At 41.3% G+C, this 22,046-nt stretch overlaps 1 protein-coding gene across 2 annotated transcripts in view; it reads left to right on the forward strand.

Annotated features, from left to right (window-relative positions):
* Nucleotides 1-22,046, forward strand: part of LOC103181585 (disintegrin and metalloproteinase domain-containing protein 22) — a 140,960-nt gene that overhangs the window by 27,013 nt on the left and 91,901 nt on the right. For both annotated transcript variants that reach the window (XM_042331863.1, XM_042331862.1), the window contains exon 4: nucleotides 19,901-19,967. In XM_042331863.1, coding sequence (XP_042187797.1) covers nucleotides 19,901-19,967 — 67 coding nt within the window. The remainder of the gene's footprint in view (nucleotides 1-19,900; nucleotides 19,968-22,046) is intronic.

The following is a 22,046-nucleotide window of genomic DNA, read 5'->3' on the forward strand; positions in this document are numbered from 1 at the left end:
AAATTCCAGGGCAGAATGGGTAGTAACCCACTTATTCTAGATGACACTCAGGAAAAAAAAGAAAAGTAACTGCAATCACCTTGATACCGAAATAAGCACCTTTGTTTTCCAACACAGAATTATTAATGTTTTATTGAACTGTCACAAAAGAAGTCGATAGAAAGTATCATTGAGATGCTTAAAGCCATCTGCCCATTAGTGCCTGGAGAATCTGCAGGCCAGTGTATTCCAGTTAACATTGAGATAAATGGCTGGAAGAACTGTGCTGATATCCTGAAGATGTTAAAATTTAAGGTTCACTTCTAGTATCATACAGAATATTTAGTAATACTCTGGCACTTTTTGATAGGAACCCAGGAGCTATTCCAGGGCTTTACTTATTCTATGAGGGCCAGGGGTCTTTAGCCTGTGGAATATTTATTTTGCCCACAAAATATACAGTCAATTCACTTTACAGTATATTCTGTGAAGCGCTTTGAGACGTCTCGAAGATGTGATAAGGTGCTATTTCAAATGCAAGGATTATTATTAATATTATTCGTCGGTAGGCTTTAACCGTTTTTAATTATCAAGTTCATATGGAGAACTGGATTGCACTTCCACTTCAAAGCATATTTTGTGAAGCGCTTTGAGACGTCCTCTCGACGTGAAAGAAGCTACATCAAATATAACGATTATTATTATGGTTCAATCCCTCCATCTTGCCTCCTCCTTCAGATTACACCAGAAAACCTTTCTCTTTGACTATGCCTATGGTCACCTCCACCCCTCCCCAGCTCAGTGTCCAGCTCCACCACTATTAAGCAGTCTGAGACGCTACCCCACATGAACGCCGCTATATAAATGCAAGTTGTTATTGTATTATTATAATATATAAAACAATAACAGGTTGTACACCAAATGTGTATGTTTGCAATCAATGCATCCCACTTCAAAATTAAATGTCTAAGATCCTTAATCCGATGTTCAGATCTCCTTATGATTTGCCCTTCCTTGCCAATGCAATCTCCTCAAACCTTTTTCTCCTACTTGTACTCTCTGCTCGTCTAATTTTGGTCTATTGTTTGTTCCTCATTCACTCTGTCCTTCCATTTGTGCTACCCTTTTAGTCACAACTCCCCTGCCTTCTTGAATTCCTTTCTGAGACTTCTTTGCCTCATTTTCTCTTGGCTTTCAAAACCCTCCTAAAAATACCTTTGACTGTTCCTTTAGTCAGTAATCATTTATCCTTGCTTAATGTGCTCCAGTATATATTTTTAAGTGTATCAAGGCATTCATTCTCTCTGGAATTCCATCCCAGAGTCCCTCGGACTTGCTCCCTTCCTGTTTTTAAGGCGCGTCTTAAAACATACATCTTTAACTGTGGTTTCAGGCATCTTTCCCTTTCCCAACCTCCTCAGCTTGGATGCCTATCCAGCACTGTGATGCGCTTTGAGACATCCTCCCAAAATGAAAGACGCTATATAAATGTAAATTGTATAGTATTGTTTTCTCCAAAGTTGGTTTCTCCATTAGTTACTAACTGTTGATTAACATGTTAGGGAGGAGTGGGTCTTCCATTGGCTTCTTAGACATTTCATTCCAGAAATAATAATATTGGCTTCCCAAAATTACCCAATTCAAGCTTTACCATATTCAAAAGCGTTTTACAGTAAATTACCATACTGTGTTTACTCAAACCTAAGGCTCAGTTTTTTTTCATTAGAGTACCTCAAGATCCGAGGGTTGTTTTAATCCTAATCCTTGCATTTGATATAGTGCTTTGCATGTTGGGAGGACGTCCCAAAGCGCCTCACAGAACACACTGTAAAGTGAATTGACTGTATATTTGTGGGCGAACGTGGCAGCCAATTGCGCACAGCAATGTCCCACAAACAATTGTGACCAATTTATTATTTTTTGGGGGGGTTTTGGAGGGATTATTATTAGGCGCGTGGAGTAAGGAAACTTGCCCGAGGTTTCGCCCTCTGCCTGGAATTGAACTCAGGTCTCTCGCTTGCAAAGCGAGTGCTCTAACCACTGAGCTACAGGACTCCACAATAAACAATTTTAATAAAAACACAAATTATATTCATACTTGCATTTGATCTAGAACTGTATCACGTCATCGAGACGTCTCAAAGCGCTTCACAGAATATACTGTAAAGTAAATTGATTATATATTTTGTGGGCAATATGTGGCAGCCAGTTGCATATAGCCATGTCCCACAAACAGTCGTGGATTGCGTGACCAAATTCTTATTTTTTAAAACGTATTTATTTTTAGAATCAATGGCAGCCTAGAAATGCAGTATAATCCTTTTGTATCCCCAAACTCTCGAGTATCTCTGCGTCTTGGATTGGGGGCACCTTAGATTCAAGTTAATTTGTTAAGTTTTTTTTTGTAGGCAAATGCAGTAATTTAGGTGTCAGCCTGAATCAGTTGATAGCGCTTTTGCCTGTGGGTCAAAAGGTTGTGGGTTCAGGCCCCGCATTGGGACTTTGCACACTTGGTCTAGGCTGACACCCACTACAGTGCTAGGGTGTGCTGTATTAGTGGAGATGTCATCCTTTGATGAAATGTTATACAGAGATCCAGGTGCCTTTTCAGGTGGACATTAAAGATCCCACGACACCTTTCGAAAAGAGAAGGGAGTTTCTCCTCGAATTCAAGATCCTCATCCTCACCTACAAGGCCATTCACAGCCTTGCTCCCTCCTACCTCTCTGACCTACTATCCCCCTACCTACCTGCCCGTACCCTCCGTTCCTCTGGCTCCGGTCTGCTCCACATCCCCCGCCCCAACCGCCCTACCATTGGTGGCCGGGCTTTCAGCCTCTCAGCCCCGAGGCTCTGGAACTCCATCCCCCAGTGCCTTCGCCGCCTCCTCCCTTTCCTCCTTCAAGGCCGGTCTCAAGACCTTTCTCTTTGACCGTGCCTTCAGCTCACCTCTTGACTCTCTACCCGCTCCTCGCTCCCTCCCTTCCCTCCCCTCACCCTGACCATTTCCCCCCTGCTCGGGTCCTGACCCAACTGTACAGCGCCTTGGGACGTCCTCCCGATGTGAAAGGCGCTCTATAAATGCAATCTTGTTGTTGTTGTTGTTGTCTTGGCCAAGAATCCCACAAATAAAATTGTTCATTCACTTCATGGCTGTTTGTGAGGCATTGCTGTGCAAATTAGCTGCCGATTAAAAGTGCACAGCTTCCCATTGAAAACACTACTCCTTGTCCAGCAAGGACCACTCTGCCCATGAGGGCTATGGCTTCCAGGTTAACAGGAGCTGAGCGGGGAGAATTCCTGCCCTCAATTCCCCTTCAAGTCCTGGCAATCAGTCAGGATGGCTGGTCCTGGAATATTGTAATCCTGCTTGCCTGGCTCAGGAACCAGACTACAAGACCATGAAATAAGATTGACTTGATTCCATAATTCCGTTGCTAAGCATGTCACATTGGAGCCAGTTCAGCTCCCAAGACACCTCCAGAAAAAGTATATATTAGACACACGTTTGTGTTCACCCGACTTAAGTTCTAAAAGAAACACTTTGTGTTTTGTCACCCATAATGTAGAAAATATAAATTATTTGAGAAGTTTTTGATGAAAAGAGATTTTTGTTGAACGAATACAAGTAACAATATGAATTGTACTTAAAAGATTTTTCTGCATGTTATTACTCAGGCAGAATCTGTTCCTCGGTTTTAGTTCCAAATATATAAATTTCATCTAAATATTTGATAATAATCCTTGCATTTGATTTGTACCTATTATGTTGAAATGTTTCAAAGCACTTCACAGGTAATTGCTGTCAAATCTGGTGACCATGTATTTCTGGGCAAATGCATCACACAGCAATATGGTTATGAAGTGAATGATTAATTACCAGGAGTATTATTGTTCAGGACGCTGGCAAAAACTCTTCTTCTTTTGAATAGTGTCATTCGCCGAATTAAACAGATGGGACCACAAATCAACTTCTTAACCGAAGGAAAGCACCTTTGACATTGCAGCACTTCACTGGAATGTTAACCTTAGCTATGAGTTTAAGTGCCCAAGTAGAAATCTATGACCCAGTGGCAAGATTATCAACAACTGAGCTAAGCTGCCACCTGATATGTTTTATTTAAAAGTACAATCAAACCTGTTTTCAATAACCACTGAGGGACTGGGCCAAAATGGCCTTTAAGAAAGGTTGGCCTCTGAGTAAGGGTTTGTCGGTGTATGTAGAATTTCTGAGTCTACAGAAAAATAATGCATAAATTAAATTTTAATAAATTACAGATTGCAAATAATTACAAATAAATTACAATCACTCACTGTTCTTTACTGTTTGCTGAAGAAATCCGTAATCGTTTTCTGACTGAGTTTCTCAGAAAGCTTGACCTCTGAAAAGAGTGTCGGCACAAAGGCACAGGGTGTAGATGGGGTAACAAAGAGTGACTTCTGTTTGCCTTAGACAGGTGGTTGCTGAATAGAGGTGGTTTATTATACAAAATCTGTCTGTACTGTTCCAGGGTGGTTAACAGGGGGTGATTGCTCAATGGAGGTAGCTGCTTGAACAGGTTGGAGACTAATTAGATTGTGAATATGCAATTATGGATAGTTTATGTATCACTGAATGGCTAAATTATATTGTGGCATTTAAATATAGCCCAATCCATATCTTTACACATTTTTAAAACAATTTGGTGCCATGTTTTCCCCTCACCCCTTTTTCTCCTGAAAGCAGTAACATATGCTGGGAGACAGTTCAACAGCAGCAGTGCTCATTCGAGCACCTTACACTCTACCGTCCCTCCAATCTTTCCCTCAAAATTCTCCTAATTTATCGCCCCCCCCCAAAACCTCCAGAGTTCCAGAGCCTAGGGGCTGAGAGGCTGAAGGCCCGGCCACTGATGGTAGGGCGGTTGGGGCGGGGATGTGGAGCAGACCGGAGCCAGAGGAACGGAGGGTACGGGCAGGTAAATAGGGGGATAGTAGGTCGGAGAGGTAGGAGGGAGCAAGGCCGTGAATGGCCTTGTAGGTGAGGATGAGGATCTTGAATTCGAACTGAACCACCACCAAACCCACCTCCATCTCCTACCACCCCTGGAAAGAAATCTCCCCGCAATCCCTCTCCGCTGCGCTGAAGTCATCTGAACTCCTCCCCTTTTGGCCTACTTCCTGCACTGAATTATCCTCCTCGCTCACTCTCCTCCACAACTCCCTCTCCACCACTCTTGATGCCCTTGCCCCCCAAACCTCCCGAACCGCCTCCTAATCACTAACTGCACCCTGGTACACCAACTACCTCCACTCCCTCAATGGTCAAGGGCGGGCTGCCTAACACACTTGGCTCAAGTCTGACCTAACGGTCCACTGGCAGATCTGGCTGGACCACATCAAAACGTACTACACCACCCTCCCGAATGGCCAAATCATCCTTCTATTCCAAGATAGTCTTATTGTTACAATAATAATAATCCTTGCATTGGATAAAGCGCTTTTCACATCTTCTAGATGCCTCAAAGTGCTTCACAGAATATACTGTAAAGTGAGTTGACTATATATCTTGTGGGCGAAATATGGCAGCCAATTGCGCACAGCAGTGTCACACAAACAGTCGTGGATTGAAGTGACCAATGTATTATTTTTTTCTTGTGCGATTATTATTAGGCGTGTGGAGTAAGGAAACTTGCCCTAACCACTGAGCTACAAGACTTCCCCAATCTTGGAGGTGAAGGACAACCCCAGACTCCTGTTCCCCACCACCGGCTCCTCCGTCCACCCTCCCACGCCTCGCCCATTCTCTCCTCAAGCACTGACTGAGGAGATGCTGGATTTCTTCAAGTCCTAAATTGAGGGGATCCGTTCAGCTGTTTCCGCCCTCCCATCCGCCCCCACCTCCCCACCACACTCCGACCCCTACTCATCCCTCCCTCCACATTTTCAAACCTGTCTCCCCCTCCTCTCTCATCACCACCATATCCAGCATGAAACAGACCACCTGCTCCCTTGACCCCATCGCCACCCCTATCCTTACCTCCCAGCTCCAATTTCCTCGCTCCTCTACTCTCTTTCCGTTTCATCTGGCACTGTTCCCATCCCACTAAAAACACCTACAATCACCCCCATCCTGAAAAAACCTTCACTGGACACATTCCTGCCTTCTAACCACTGGCCCATCTCCAACCTTCCTTTTCTTTCCAAGGTCCTTGAAAGAGTCATTGCATCCCAGCTTCGCTCATTCCTCTCCTACCACTCCCTTCGCGAGCCCCTCCAATCGGGTTCCCGTGCTGCTCAAAAAATGGAAACTGCTCTGGTCAAGGTGACAAACGACATCCTGTCCATTTGTGATCAGAGCTCCCTCTGCCTCCTCATCCTCCTCAACTTCTCTGCTGCCTTCGATACCATGGACCAGTCAGTCCTCCACAGCATTGCCTCTCACCTCAACCTTCAAAGTTCTGTCCTTGAATAATTCAGATCTTATTTCTCACACTGTCTCTAATTTGTCTCTGCCAACGGTTTCTCTTCCAGCCTCCACACAATCTCGTGTGGTGTTCCTCTGGATTCTGTCCTCGGTCCCCTCCTCTTCAACTTCTACATGCCCCCTTGGTGACATCATCCACAGACAACTTCCATATGTATTCGTTTGACACCAAACTCTATCTCTCTGCCTCCACCCTCGACTCCAGGACATCCTGGAGTTGAGGGTGACGTCCTGACTTTCTACAACTGAATGTCAGCAAGACTGAGGCCTTCCTGGTTGGCTTGCACCAGTGCCTCAGCACCTCAGGCACTGGCAGCATCAGCATCCACGGTTGCACACTCCACCTCACCAAACCAGTCAGGAACCAGGGCATCTTGTTCGACCCTCAACTATCCTTTCTCCCCCGTATCCGTGCCATGACCCGCTCATACACGCAGTTGTCACCTTAAGGCTCGACTACGGAAACTCCCTTCTTGTCGGACTCCCCAACTCTTCCCTCCACAAACTGCAGCTCGTGTCCTCTCCCATACCAGGCTCCATGACCCCATCAACCCAGCCCTCGCCCGGCTCCACTGGCTCCCCATCCATCAGAGGATAGAATTCAAAATCCTCGTCCTCACTTTCAAGGCCCTCCATGGCCTTGTCCCCTCCTACATCTCTGACCTGCTGACTCCCTATCAACCTGTCCACTCCCTCCGCTCAGCGGGACCCGCCCAACCTGCCCTACCATCGGTGGCCGGGCTTTCAGCCTTTCTGCCCCCACTCTTTGGAACTCATCAATCCCTTCGCCTTGCTCCCTCTCGCCTCCTTCAAGGCACGACTCAAGACCGTCCTTTTGGACTGTGCCTTCAGCCACTCTCCTACCCCCTCTGCCCTTCCTCATCCCAACCCACACTTGGGTCCTGATCCCTGGCTGTCCAGCGCCTTGGGACGTCCTCCCGCCGTGAAAGGCGCTTTACAAATGTAATTTTGTTGTTGTTGTTGCTCACCACTACCTGATCCAAGTTGTGGGGCTTTTCATGTTAGGGTTTCTTGCTACTCAATTTTGAATCACTTTTTATGCAGTTGATATGGAAACCGTAGGGGTTACCAATTGATTTAGACCAATGTCACTTTTGAAATGTGCAGGTTTTACTTCACTTTATGTTATTGTTATTTATTTGTTATGTTATATGTTATTGCTCAAGTGCAGAGACTGCAGAGCATCATACATTCTCTTCCTCCTCCCTGCGTCCACACTTTAATTAAATAAAAATCCACTGCATCATCTCCTCTTCCTTCTCTCTCAGGACATCAAACCTTGTCCTCCATCCTAACATTCTTAAGCTTAGCAGTGCACTGTACTATAGTTTCTCTATAAAAAAGAAATCCTCTGTTTTTGTGTTCTAGATTTGTAATTTATTTGGTTTCTGTAGTCTTAAAGCCCTTCTGAATTTCTGTGCACAATGATCATTAAGGACAGAATCTTGCTCATGCTAACTGTACAAGGATAAAAATCAAGCTGTAAATGAAACTTAACCTGCTACAAGATGTTGGTATCAAATTACCTGAAATATATCTCCTGTCGAGGGTACCTTTGGGGAAAATATTTGACAACAAATAAAAGCATGTGATTTTTGTTAAGAAAATCGGAATATAATGATACAAGAAATATTTAACAAGTATGTTTTGAAGATTTAATTATATGTTGGTCTCATATTCAGAGTGGAGTTGAAATTATTCTGGAATAAATTCTGCTCTGTGTAAATCTGAATTCTTATCAATTCAGAATGCAACATCATGCGCTCATTAAATTAGGCTCCAATATAGTGGAAGAAATCCAGCTCCTTCACTCCAGCTAAGCATTGTAAAATATTCACGATTCTGCCGCAGTGCATACCATGCTATAGATCATTATGCAGTCTCTTTAGAAGAAGCTAGCCTAGCCATTTTACTTACAGCCTGAACACTGTATGTTTTTTTCCAGTTTACATTGTGATTTATTTTCCATTCAGGTGTTTAAAGCATGAAGATTTCTTAACATTCTTTCATAAGGAAGATTGTAGGTTTAAAAAAAGAAGTGCGAAGAACATTGTTGTTTCCTACGCCGCCCTATGGTGCTTATAAGTATCCCGTTATAAAGATGCAACAAAAAGATATCTGTTTAAATAATATGCGTATGATAGAACCCTATCGAGATTGTGGTTTGTGCTTGCTACAGTGCAGATTTTTCTAGTATGTTCTGTTTTAGTTTATAGTCTGGTCAGGATCAAGCTTCCTATTTAGATTTTAAGAAAACAATCATCAAAAACAATGGTTGCATTAGTGTAATGAACAGTATGGCAGACTCAGTTCATGGAGCAGGCAGGAACAGCCTGATAGTAAAAGCTTCTCTGAATGCCACTGGGGAACAATTCCTGATGTATATGCTCTGTAACAGGAATAACTGACTCAGCATTTTTGCAATAGTAACTGCTGGAGTTTGTATATTTTTTAGCATTAGCAAAATATATGTATGAAATGACAGATTTGCTGAGGTCATAATATAAGTATTATTGATTAAAACAGTAGTCAACATTCTACAACAACAACTTGCATTTATATAACGCCCCTCACGCAGGGCAGGGTCCCAAAGCACTTGACAGTAGTGGAGCACGACACAGAGCTGGGGGTGGGGGGGGGGTGGTGGCATGGTCAAGTAGGAAGGTCTTCAGCCATGACTTGTAAATGGGGAAGGAAGGGGCAAGGCGGAGGGATAGAGGAAGAGAGTTCCAGAGTTTCAGGTCGTATTGGCTGAAAGTGCAGCCGCCAATGGTGGAACGGTGCGTACGAGGAACATGCAGAAAGCTGGAGCCAGTCTAGCCGAGGCCTTGGGTTGTGGATTGGGGGGTAAGCAGGTTGGAGAGGTAGGGAGGTGCCAAGGCATGAAGGGATTTGAAAACGAGTGTGAGGCAGCGGACACTAAAGAGGATGACTGACCTCCAGTGTTTGAGGGATGATCACTGACTATCAATGAGATATGCTAGACCTCTTCAGCTTTATAATAATGCTACAACTAATATTAATAATCCTTGAATTTGATATAACCCCTTATCACGTTGTTGAGACATCTCAAAACTCTTCACAGGATATTCCGTAAAGTGAAATGACTGTATATTTTGTGGGTGAAACGCAGCAGCGAATTGTGTACAGCAGTGTCCCACAAGCAGTCGTGGAGTGAATTGTTGGCAGGACACTGGATAGAATCTCCTCTTTTTGAAGGGATTATTACCCCTGAAAGGCGATCCACCAATCAAATAACAACCGGGTTCATATTTACTCCTAGGCAAACAGAGGCTTGTGGAGCAGGGAAACTTGCCTAGGATTTCACCCTGCCCAGGAATGGAACCCAGGTCTTCTCGCATTCGAGGCAAGTGCTCTAACCAATACACTACAGGATTCCAAAAGAAACATTGAAAAGGAACTTTAGAAGAGGACCTCATAGAAGTATATAAGAGAAAGTAAACCCAAAACGAAACTTTTACATAAGCCGAGGCAGCAGAAAAAGAGGGTTCAGGATTGTAAGAGGCAATAGTAGAACTGACACCAGGTAAAGGATAATTAATGACTGAAACAGGCTACCAGGAAAGTTGGTTGAGACTGTGTGATGCTGAACTCACTTGAGAAACAACATGATGCTGTAACAGGAGGGGTGAAGGGTTTCTTCATCCTAACTTCTTTTGTGCTCCTGTGGTAAGTCTTTTGAATGTACAGAAATAGAGCCATGATGAGGAGAATATCATCCGTAGAGTCCTGTAGCTCAGTGGTTAGAGCATTCGCCTCGCAAGTGAGAGACCTGGCTTTGATTCCCGGCATGGCGAAATGCTGAGCAAGTTTCCTTACTCCACACACCTCTGTTTACCTAGCAGTAAGTAGGAACTCAGTTGTTAGTCAATTAGCGCATCACTTTTCCGGGGATAATAATCCCTCAAGAAAAAAAGAAATTTGGTCAATCAATCCACAACTGTTTGTCGGACACTGCTGTGCACAATTGGCTGCTGCATTTCACCCACAACTATACAGTGAGTTCACTTTACAGTATATTCTGTGAAGCGCTTTGAGACGTCTAGAAGACTTAAAAAGTGCTATATCAAATGCAAGGATTATTATATCTGCACTATTACTAATGACTGCCTTAAACAACAAATTTACATTTACGTGGCACGTTTCATGTCGGGAAGACATCTCAAAGTGCTTTACTTGTCCGACTGAGAACCCAAGCTCAAGGTGGAGGAGCTGAAAAACAGAGGCAAAGAGAATTCTGTCAGGTGGGTTTTCAAGGTAGAGGCAAAGGTGACCCTGGGATGGATTTCCAAAGATGACTGCAGATGGCTGAAAGCTCATCTATCGATGTTGGGTAGAACCGGTGGGGACGTGGTTTGCTGACAGGAGGGAGCAGCAGGATTGCTACTGTTACATAGATAAGATAGGGTGAGGCCTTGAATGTATTTGAAAGTGAGGCAAGGATATTGATTTTGATCCAGTGGGGAATGAGGTGCCAGGGAGCCTAGCAAAAGTGGTCGTGATGGGCTCACAGAACCGGTGTAGGAGAGGATAGGGCTACAGGGTCTCAGTAGCCCAGGGTGCGAGGTAATGGTGGAGGCAGGGAATGTTGCAGAAGTAAAGGAAAGGGAAAATAGTGAGAGCCTGGATGTGTGGTTTCAAGGATACTTGGGGATCGAATACGACACCAAGTTTCTACACTGGCTTCATGAGGTGGATTTAGCACCAGTGCACATCAATGCAGTCAGTGCCTGAAATGAGAAGACACTGATGGGAGCCAAGGATGAGAGCTTCAGGCTTGTCAGTATTGAACTGTAGGAAACTAGAACTCATCCAGGACTTGCTGTCTGACAGGCAATTGATCTGAATAGTAGAAATCCTAGAATCAAGAGTTACGACACAGATAGACAGAACTGGATGTCATCCACTTCAAAGTGGAAGCTGAAAAGTCTGTAAAAATGATTAACATAGCAATTGTGTATGGAACATTAAAACACTTTGGAGTCAATTCTCCAAATACCCATACATTTACCAACCTTGATTAATGAGCACATCTTCATCTCTGCTATTTGGTAGATATACTGATCCTTGGTGGTATGACCTTGTAATGGATTTTCCCATTATAAACTCACACTGCCAAGGTCAGGAAATCTACAAACCAGCGGAAAATTAGATGTGAAAATTACACATCAAGGCTGTTAAATATACAGTCAATACACTTGACGGTGAAATCCTGTGAAGCTTTTTGAGACAACAACAAATTACATTTGTATAGCTCCTTTCATGTTGGGAGGATGTCCCAAGACGCACATATGTCTTATCACGTCATCGAGATGCTGTATCAAATGTAAGGATTATTTTTATTTTAGATTTACTATCAATTGGAGAATTGTCCCCTTTGGCTCTACTTATAAATTAATTGCATGTATTTACTTCTGTGTTGTAAATATTTATTTTCTGCAATTTGCTCACATTAACTTACAGTAACTTGTCTTATGCCATCTTAAGCCAAAGCGCTTTGCAATGTCTCAACGACATGATACAATGCTATATCAAATGCAAGGATTAGTATTATTATATTGTATGCATCGAAGCGCTTTGAGATGTCTCGAAGAAGTGATGAGGTGCTGTATCAAATGCAAGGATTATTATTAATATCACCTGATTTGCCTCATACAGAGATGCAATATAGGTTCATGATACAAAGATGAATATTATGTTTAATAGCATTTTGTAACAAATTTGTTCATTGTTCTCCTCTATTTACATTCCAACAACAACAACTTGCACTTACATAGTGCCCTCTACACAGAATAGCATCTCAGACCATTTAATCGTGGTGGATCCTGACTCCGAGCCTGGGGGGGTGGTGGGGAGATAGCCGTAAGCATGGTCAAAGAGGAAAGTTTTCAGGCGGGACTTGAAAAATAAAGGGAGAGGGGACAAGGCGGAGGGATTGAGGGAAAGTGTTCCAGAGTTTTGGGGCGTAGTGGCTGAAAGCGCGACTTCCAGTGGTGGGGCGGAGGGTGCGAGGGACGAGCAGGAGACCGGTGCCAATCAATCGGAATGGGGAGTGAGGAGGGTGGAGAGGTAGGGAGGTGCCAGAGAGTGAAGGGGTTTGAACACGAGAGTGAGGATCTTGAAGTCAATCCGCTCAGTGATGGGGAGCCAGTGAAGCCTGGCCAGAACTGGTGAAGACTTTTTTAAAAAAATATATAGTTTGCATTCGAAAGCATTAGTCTTTAAATTAATGCTCAGAGACCGTGCTTGATACGAAGGCATACATTTATAACTTTTTTTTAATGTATTCATTAGCTTCAGAGAAAATGTAGCTACATGCCAAGCAATGGATGATTTCTCCAAAAAGAACCCATTGTGAAATCTCAGAAGTACAATATCTCAGGCAATTTTGAGGAAAAGAGGAGATGAAATTTACAAGATGTGGAGAACCCCAGAAGAAAGGGCATATCTGAGCATGAACAGGCTCAGGGAAGAGGATGCATTTGCTCAATGAATTTTTACAGTATGTTTCCCAAAGGCAGAGGTTATGCGAGGAGCAAGTTGCAAGATCTGAAGGGACATATCAGTCACAGCTCTGAGGTAATTTACCCCTGAACCACACAGCTCATACCCAGAGGTGGGATAATATTATAATAATAATCCTTGTATTTGATATAGTGCCTGATCACGATTTCAAGGCGTCTCAAAGCGCCACACAGAATACACCGTAAAGTGGATTGACAATTTTTTGTAGGCGAACCGTGGCAGCCAATTATGTGCAGCAGTGTTCCATAAACAGTCGTGGATTAATTATTATTTTAAAAAACTTAGACGGAGAATGCTGGAAGACTTAGGTGCTGAAAATGTAAAATGTGGTACTTTGCCTGTTTTACAAGAGCTAAACAATGGCATTATCTCACTGATACATTATGCAGGTAGGTTAGGCTGAGTTAGCCAAGGGCACTGATTGTATTCTTCCACTTGGATCAGTTGTCTGCAACCAGTCATCTCCACACAGATCAGGGACGATGCCATTCAGAATTCCTTTCAGTTGCTGACACAGTCAAGTTGGATCGAAGAGTCAGCCTTGAGTGGCCTTTTGGCTGCAGTTTAGCATTTTGGTTTGCATAACACATTATTCGGTGCTTTTTCTGCACAGGTTTGAGGATGGCAGCAATATTAAATCGACAATAAATTGATTTCCTGTCATACCAAGGGTCACTCTGGAAAGCAATGGAAGCAAAAAGCTGAAGTTATTTGCAAGGTTCTTTATCTTGCACATTTCCAAAGACCATCTAATTGACTCAATGGCAGGAAAATAAAGATGGCTGCCCTGCACCATTCCTCAGTTCTTCTTATAAAGTGCTAATTATCTGGAATTAAAGTGTTAGTTGAGTTTGTCTATGAAGGTATCTGGGCCATTGTGAGCTATAGTTATAGTTGAAGAAAGTAGTCATGAATTCATGAGAACTGCAAAACATATAAGTATCAAGTGATAATGATTGTTTTGGTGATTCTTTCATGATAAAATTAGATTTGGTTTCAGAACATAATCAGTTCTGTGGAAAAATACCAAGTTTTAAAATGCTCCAAATGCCATTAATGCCTATTCTGTTAACAAATTTACAACAACAACTTGCACTTATATAGTGCCCTCCACACAGGGTAGCGTCTCATAGAGCTTAATCTGTGTTTCATGATTGATCACCTATTTCCTGACATGCCAAGGGTTACTTGGCTAACTTTGGTATTTTGTTCAAAACAGTTCTGCTTCAAACCATATATCTGGTTCCAGATCAATGTTTCGTACATCTCCAGAACATTGATTGCCTATGTGTCAATTTCACCCCTTCGCAGGGGTCTCAATCTCATCGTACCCTTAAGTGTTTTGACTTCTCCATCACTCTACTTACCAGCCTCCATAGCTCTACTGTCCACAACTGCTTATATTCTCTGCAAGAATACACTCCTTATATCCATTATTTCCCATCTTCTCCGAGCTCAGTCACTGAGTCTCCGAGCTCAGTCACTGAGTCTCAGTCACCCAGCAGATCAACTTTAAGATCCTCATTCTGACTCAGGTCTCTTCACAATCTCTCCTGATGCAAAATCCTCCAGCTTTATTTTTCTATATATACTCTACACTTTCATTTCTACTCTATGACTTGCTCCTTACTGTCTCCAACCAACCAATGGTGGCTGAGCCTACGCTCTCTGGAATTTTCCCTCAAAATCCCTCAGTTTTGCTCCTTTTCTCCCTACTTTTAAATCCCTCAAATTATTTATTGGACTATGCATTTGGTGAACAATCTCAAATTTCCTTTCTCTTCTTTTTTGCTTGAAGCCACCAATAATCTTTGTTAAACACTTCAGATGTTTATAATTTGTATTAAAAATGAAGGTTGTATAGCATTGATAACTGGAAACCCAACAAAAATGTAATTCTTAGTGATTAAAGCTTAATTTGGAAACCTGTTTTTCCTGATTCTTGAACTGGCTTTCAAATTAAGAGTAACTTTCCAAAGTTATTCACAGTGTTAATACTTAAGAAAATGGTCTTGAGACTGAGAACATGAAAATTTCAGGTCTTTGATACTCTCTGGCACTTTTCACTTGTGGAACCACCTAAATTTAAATCACATTTAAATCACAGCATTTACCTGGTTCTTATTTACTGTTGTAATTTGAATATAAATGTACTTGTTGCTGGTTGTGGTACGATCATTACTTATAATGATTCAAATAGAGATTCTTTGATTAGCAAGATGTATTCATGTAGTACAGTAGAAGCTTATCATTATTGTGCAATTAAAATGCAACCACTTATTTTTAGCCTAGTTTTGTACAGTTTAAGCGCCCATTGCAGCAATTAAGAATGAACTAGTTCTGCTGCAGATTCCCTCTTCAGTCACCTTATTACTGCATCTGCTTCTTGCCATTCACATGTTCATTTCACCTCAAAACACAAATATAAGGTAAAATACAGTGATTCAGAAACATCTGAGTCAGCTCATCCCCACTTCTGAGTTGTGTAATTGCGGTGAAAAGATATTTTACTGCATAAATGTTCTGTTGTTAAAATAGGTTATATATTATTTACATCTGTCAATCTATCCAGGATCTTTCAGAACAAATCATCACAGGATTGTTTGTATATGGGTATAAAATATGCATTCCTTATAATATGCACCTTTTCTATATTTTACGATTTCAAATGCTGAAATGATTTTAAATTAAAGCCACACTTGAAATGGAAAATAAGTTAATGGAATCTGATATATTATATATAGTGGTATACAAAGAATGTAAAATCAAATGGAGAATGTGATGCCTGGTATAAATAATTTGCTTGGCTGCTGTTGAAATGTTTGTCCAGTTTTGGACATTTCACTTTGGTAGGATGTCAGAGTCATAGAGAGGATTCAAAGGAGATTCACTGGGATAATACCGTGGATGAGAAGTATTGCTAATGAGGAAAGGTTAAGAGATACTGTGGCTATTTTCCTTACAACAGAGAAGGCTACGAAGAGATGAGATAGAGGTTATTAAATAATATAATAATAACCCTTGCATTTGATATAGCACCTTATCACATTGTTGAGACGTATCTCAAAGCATTTAAAGAATATACTGTAAAGAGAATTGACTGTATATTTTGTGGGTGAAATGCGGCAGCCAATTGCACACAGCAGTGTCCCACAAACAGTTGTGGATTGAGTGACCACATTTTTTTTAAAGAAATTATTACCTTCGGAAATTGACTAACAACTGGGTTACTATTTATTTCTAGGTAAACAGAGGCGTGTGTGGAATAAGAAAACTTGTCTAAAGTTTCACCCTGTCTGGAAATTGAACCTGGGTCCTTTTTTGCCTTGCGAGGCGAGGCGAGCGTTCTCACCACTACACTACAGGACGGTGTCATAGATACATTTTGCCTCGTTTTCACTCCGTCCATTCATATTAAGATGGCACCCTGTACATGCCGTGAAAATGATGGTGCTCACACACACACACACACACACACACACACACTTACGGGGCGGCTAAATACATTTGCACCTTTGTACTGAGTATAATTAAGGACAGTGGAGGGGGGTTTCATCCAAACCAATACTTCATCAAAATTATGAGGGGTTTTGATGAAGTAAACAGAGAAATTGTTTCCATTGGTCAGTGAGTCAGTAATTAGAGGGCGTAGATTTAAGATCAATATTAAAATATAATAATAAATAATAATAGAATAATAAGAGCAAAGGAGAAATGCAGTTAGGAGAAATGTGCTTACACATAGTGTTGTTAGGACCTGTAAAATCCTACCTAGAAAGGTGGTTGAGACAGAATCCGTATTAGATTTTTAAGAGGGAATTACATAACTACTGTATTTGAAAAGGACAAATACAAACTGGTCTGGGGAAAAGGCAGGATAATAGGACTAAATGGGTAACTCTTTCAGAGTCTCTAGCTCTTTCAGATAGCCAGCAAAGACAAAATGGGCTGAATTCTGTGCTGTTAGATTTTTGTGTTTCTATGTAATATTTAGCACAGCTATTTCTTTTTTTATTCTCTACTTTGGTAAAAAGAGTAGGAAGGAGTAGGATGTTTCTGGTGCTCCTTTGGAGAATGTCATGTCAGGTCTTTCTGTTACACACTGGAACCATGCCTATGCAGAAGGGAGCCAAGGGAGCCACTTAATACTTACTAGCTGACAAGAAATCCTTTTACAGGCACTGAATACTATTAAACAAAATCTATACTGGTCTTGAGAAATCACCACAGTATTGATTGAATTTTTCCAAGAGATACTGTTGCTGAATCTACTTCCTGACCTAAGCCTTAGTCTGTAAGACTTTTATTTTATCTTAAAATTTAAGATTGTGGAAACTTCTTAAATTCTGCCTTAATTTAGAAGTTGGTTCTTTTTAAGAACCGTAGAAAAGAAATAGCTTCCAAATTACAACTCAAGTAAACAATTTTCCATAATTTAAAATTTTAAGAGAAAACTGACTTTCAGACTAAGTCTAGGTGGAATTTGGGGGCATCTAATCAGCTATTAAAGGTTACAGCAAGAAAAACAACAACTTGCATTTACATAGCGTATACGTAGTGTGCTGGGGATCTTGACAGTGGTGGAGTCTGACCCCGAGCCAGAAGGAGGGGGAGGTGACTGTAAGCACGATCAAAGGAGGTCAAAGGAAGGTCTTTGGGTGGGATTTGTTATTAACAATTCTGCGGAATTAGGTAAGCAACCTGCGCCCCTCCAGAAAGAGAGCGTGCATTCCATTTCATACATGGGAATTTGCATGTGTAGGTGGGATACACAGAACTCTTAGTCTGGTTTGGGTACTCTTTAAGTGTAGTGATGGTTTTTTTGAGTGTGGCAGACACCAAGCTGACCAAAATAAACCTTATAAATGCGGAGAACTGGAGGAGAATACATGAGTTTTTCCATAAAAAGAAAGGGATTCTGGAGTCAATGTCAAATGTTAACTGACATCATATAAAGAATCAAAATACTCCATTTTCTCTCAGTGGTTTAATGCTTTTAATAATATAAGAAGAATCCTTGCATTTGTAGGAATCTCTTTACCGTAGGTGTTTTTGTGAGTAACTGCAATAATCCCAGATATTCCCAAATCCTGAGATTATCTGTAATTTTGTAACAGAAATATAACAAAAGGTAAAATCTTATAGTGCAGCATTGCTGATTAAAATAAAGCACTGCATTATAATTTCTGGATAATCGTAGGATCCCATGTATTTTATATGGATTCCTATTTATTTTACGTAAAGTACATGCAACACTATAATTACCTTCTTTATATTTATCTTTGACTATCTTCCTGTTCGACATTAACCTTTATAGTGATTTATATGGATTTCTTTTACATAAATCACTATAAAGGCTAATGTCAAACTGGAAGAGCAACAAATTAAAGAAATGAGGCTCCAGGTTGGATATACTCATTGGGATTGATGTGAAATTTTTTTATATTTCTTCTCCCGCATTATTAAGTTTACATTTTTTTTAACCATGCGGTGGCGAGCTGTCTGATTGGCGCAGGCACGAAAGAGACATATCTGGGTTTTGACACGTGACACATATTTCAGTACTCTGCCTCAGCATCCATTGACTGTTATAATAATCCTTGCATTTGATATAGCGCTTTTCACGTCGGGAGGACGTCCCAAAGCGCTTCACAGAACAAACTGTAAAGTGAATTGACTATATTTGTTGGCGAACGCGGCAGCCAATTGCGCACAGCAATGTCCCACAAACAGTCGTAGATTGAAAATGACCAATTTTATTATTGTTTTTGGTTTTGGAGGGATTATTATTAGGCGTATGGAGTAAGGAAACTTGCCCAAGGTTTCGCCCTCTGCCTGGAATTGAACTCAGGTCTCTCGCTTGCAAAGCGAGTGCTCTAACCACTGAGCTACAGGACTCCACAAGACTGTTGGCCCTCAATTCTTGCCGTGGAGCAGTAGAAAGAACGCTTCAAAGCACATGCTTCACCGTCTGTTCTCAGAGGTCATCTGTTGTAAAACAAAAGGCTCTAGATAATATTTTCATATGAATTTACAGTGAAGTGGCTGTACAAGACAAGGTGTGAGTGAATACAGCAGCTAATATGTACACAGCAATGTCCCACAATTGAAGTGGATTGAGATGTCTTGCGATGTGTTAAGGCATTATATCAAATGCAAGGATTATTATTGTTTTGAGTAGTTGTGTTATATATTCTCAATCTTATTTTCATTTTCAGTCCCCTCTCTTGGATTTTAATGTCTTCACAACATACAAAGTTACTAATATTGAAGCGGGTTGTCTCACGACGACCAGAATTGTGTACAATACTCGAGGTGTGGGCTACTTCAATACAACTTCTGCTGATGTCATATGTAAAATGAACTATATTGCATCCGATTTTAATATTTAACTTGTTTTGCTCCAACGCATAGTCTATGGTGATTACCTTCCAATGCTAAAGTAAAACTCCTAAACCAAAGTGTGAACTTGCAACAGTTCTAATTAGTTTGTTTTGGCTAATTAAATGGAGCGCTGCTAAATAATAGACTTAATAATAATAATCCTTGCATTTGATATAGTGCTTTATCACATCTTTGAGACATCTCAAAGCGCTTTACAGAATATACTGTAAAGTGAATTGACTGTATATTTTGTGGGTGAAACGCGGCAGCCAATTGCGGACAGCAGTGTCCCACAAACAGTCGTGGATTGAATGACCAAATTATTATTATTAATCTTTTTTTTCATACATGTTCATCATACCTGAGTTATAAGAAATTTGAAATCTGAATGTCTTGAGAAAAATGAACTGAGATTACATGTGGCTTAAAAAAACTTTTTAATAGAAGAATAACTGTACCTCATTTTCTGCTTTAACTAATGGACTTTATTTTCTTACCTTATAGTGATCTGTTGTCGTCGCAGTATGTTGAAAGAAATATTGAAGCAGGAGGCAAGTCTGTTGAATCCAGGGTAAGTCAGAGACGGAATTGTTTTGAGCTCTATAATTAAGATTTCCAGAATAACTCTTATTAAATTGTTACATCATGGCTTATGGTCTGATTTTCCCATCTATTAGTGATTGTCTTTCTGATGTGATGGGCGCTATACAAGTCTTAATTTGTTGTTTATGATCCTACTCCATTATTATATTTCCAAAAACTGTGGAAAAGGGAAACATTTAGCAGGTTCAGCTGATACTTATTTTTTCTTAAATTGTTTAGTCCTCTTTTTGAAAGTTCATCTCTATCTTCAAATTGCTCCCGTTCCTCTCCATACACAATCATGTAGAAAGCATTTCATTTTGTGGTCGCTGATGTCCACTGATATTGCTTAGAATCAACTGACTTTACTCAAAAAATGAGCATGTCTGCCAATGAGAAAGATTTTCAGAAACTGTGACTGTTGAAAGTTATTGGTATTGTGTTTGGTGTTTCAATTGCACACAGGGCAAATGTTGCTAAAGGTTTTAATGCAGGAAACAGAAAAATGTTATGAAATTCCAGAAGGTTGATCGGGCATGATTTACCCATTCCAAAGGGATTTGGGTTGCCATTTATATAGGTACTCTTCTCTCTTGCTTCTCATGACCCTCCTCTTCGACCGTGCTTTCGATCTCCCTGTTTGCCCCCCAGCCCTCCACCCTCCCTGACCCTCAGCTCAGGTCAGTAACTTTGTCTGTCCAGCACCTTGGGACATCCTCCCGACGTGAAAGGCGCTTTACAAATGTAATTTTGTTGTTGATTATTGATTCAATTAGTTGATTCTCATGTCAGCCTAATGTGCCATTACTTTCTATGCATGACCTCTGTTATCCATCTTAAATATAAGAACTACTTATTTGCTTGTTTCCAGCCTATTGGAACCATCCCTGCTTTTATTATCTCCCTCAAATGCCCATCAATAATATATATATCAATATAATATTATACTATATATCAATAATCGCAAAACCCTTCCATTATATCCTAACCTCCTACCATCCTGTTTGCTCCCCCCGCCTAGCAGGCTCCATCCTGCTTCACGTCCCCTGCCTTGCTCGCCCCACCCTCTGGAACTCGATCCCACAGTCCCTCTACCTCGCCTCCTCCCTTGCCATCTTCAAGACCCATCTCAAGACCCTTCTCTTTGACCGTGCTTTCGATCTCCTGCTTCCCCCCTGCCCTCCACCCTCCCCCATTCCGACCCCCAGCTCGGGTCCGTAACCCTGTCCGTCCAGCGCCTTGGGACATCATCCCGACGTGAAAGGCACTTTACAAATGTAATTTTGTTGTTGTTATAATCCTTACATTTAGAATCGAGCCTTTCATTTGAGAGGACATCCCAAAGTGCTTCACAGGATATACTGAAAAGTGGAGTGACTGTGTGTTTTGTGGGGTGTTTTGAAGTAGTCTTCAATGGCTTAGCCACCTACTCTAGCCCAATTCTTTTGTCATTCTCCTCAGCTCTTTGGATTCTGGCTTAATGCTCATTCCACAGTCCTTTATTCCACCACCATTTGCCAAGCCTTCAGCCACAAAGTCTCCTGGTAGTCTCACCTACAATTATTTAGTTGTATTCTTTCTCTCCGTGCTTTTGTAACCTATCCCTTTCACCGTGCCTTTGGTCAATATCCATTATTTTCTTTCCTCTCCTTACTGGTGCTTAGTGCTCCCTTTCAACTCTACAAAGTGTTTTGAGACATTCATCCTACACGAAAAGCACTATATAAGTGCAAGCTGTTCTTGTAGTTACAATTCTCAGGGTGAAATTACAGTACTAAATCCAGGTAAAAAGATCCATCCACAGAAAACTGCTGAAAGATGAAGTTTTCAGGATATCTCAGCTCACAGATTTCTGTGAGGAATTGTAAGCTCTGATGGTTCTTTGTTAGGAACCGTAGTGTGATTTGTAATCGGCATCTGTAAATCCAGTAATTTTACAAGTAAAGGTGAAGTCTTACATTAGCATCTATGCCATGATTATCTTCCAAGGCATCATTCAATCGACATACAAATTCCTACAGCCTTTCCCTGGAGTACTCCATTACAACATACGTTGACCATAATAATT

The sequence above is a fragment of the Callorhinchus milii genome, unplaced genomic scaffold, assembly GCF_018977255.1.
Source record: "Callorhinchus milii isolate IMCB2004 unplaced genomic scaffold, IMCB_Cmil_1.0 Scaffold2, whole genome shotgun sequence".
NCBI classification, from domain to species: domain Eukaryota; kingdom Metazoa; phylum Chordata; class Chondrichthyes; order Chimaeriformes; family Callorhinchidae; genus Callorhinchus; species Callorhinchus milii.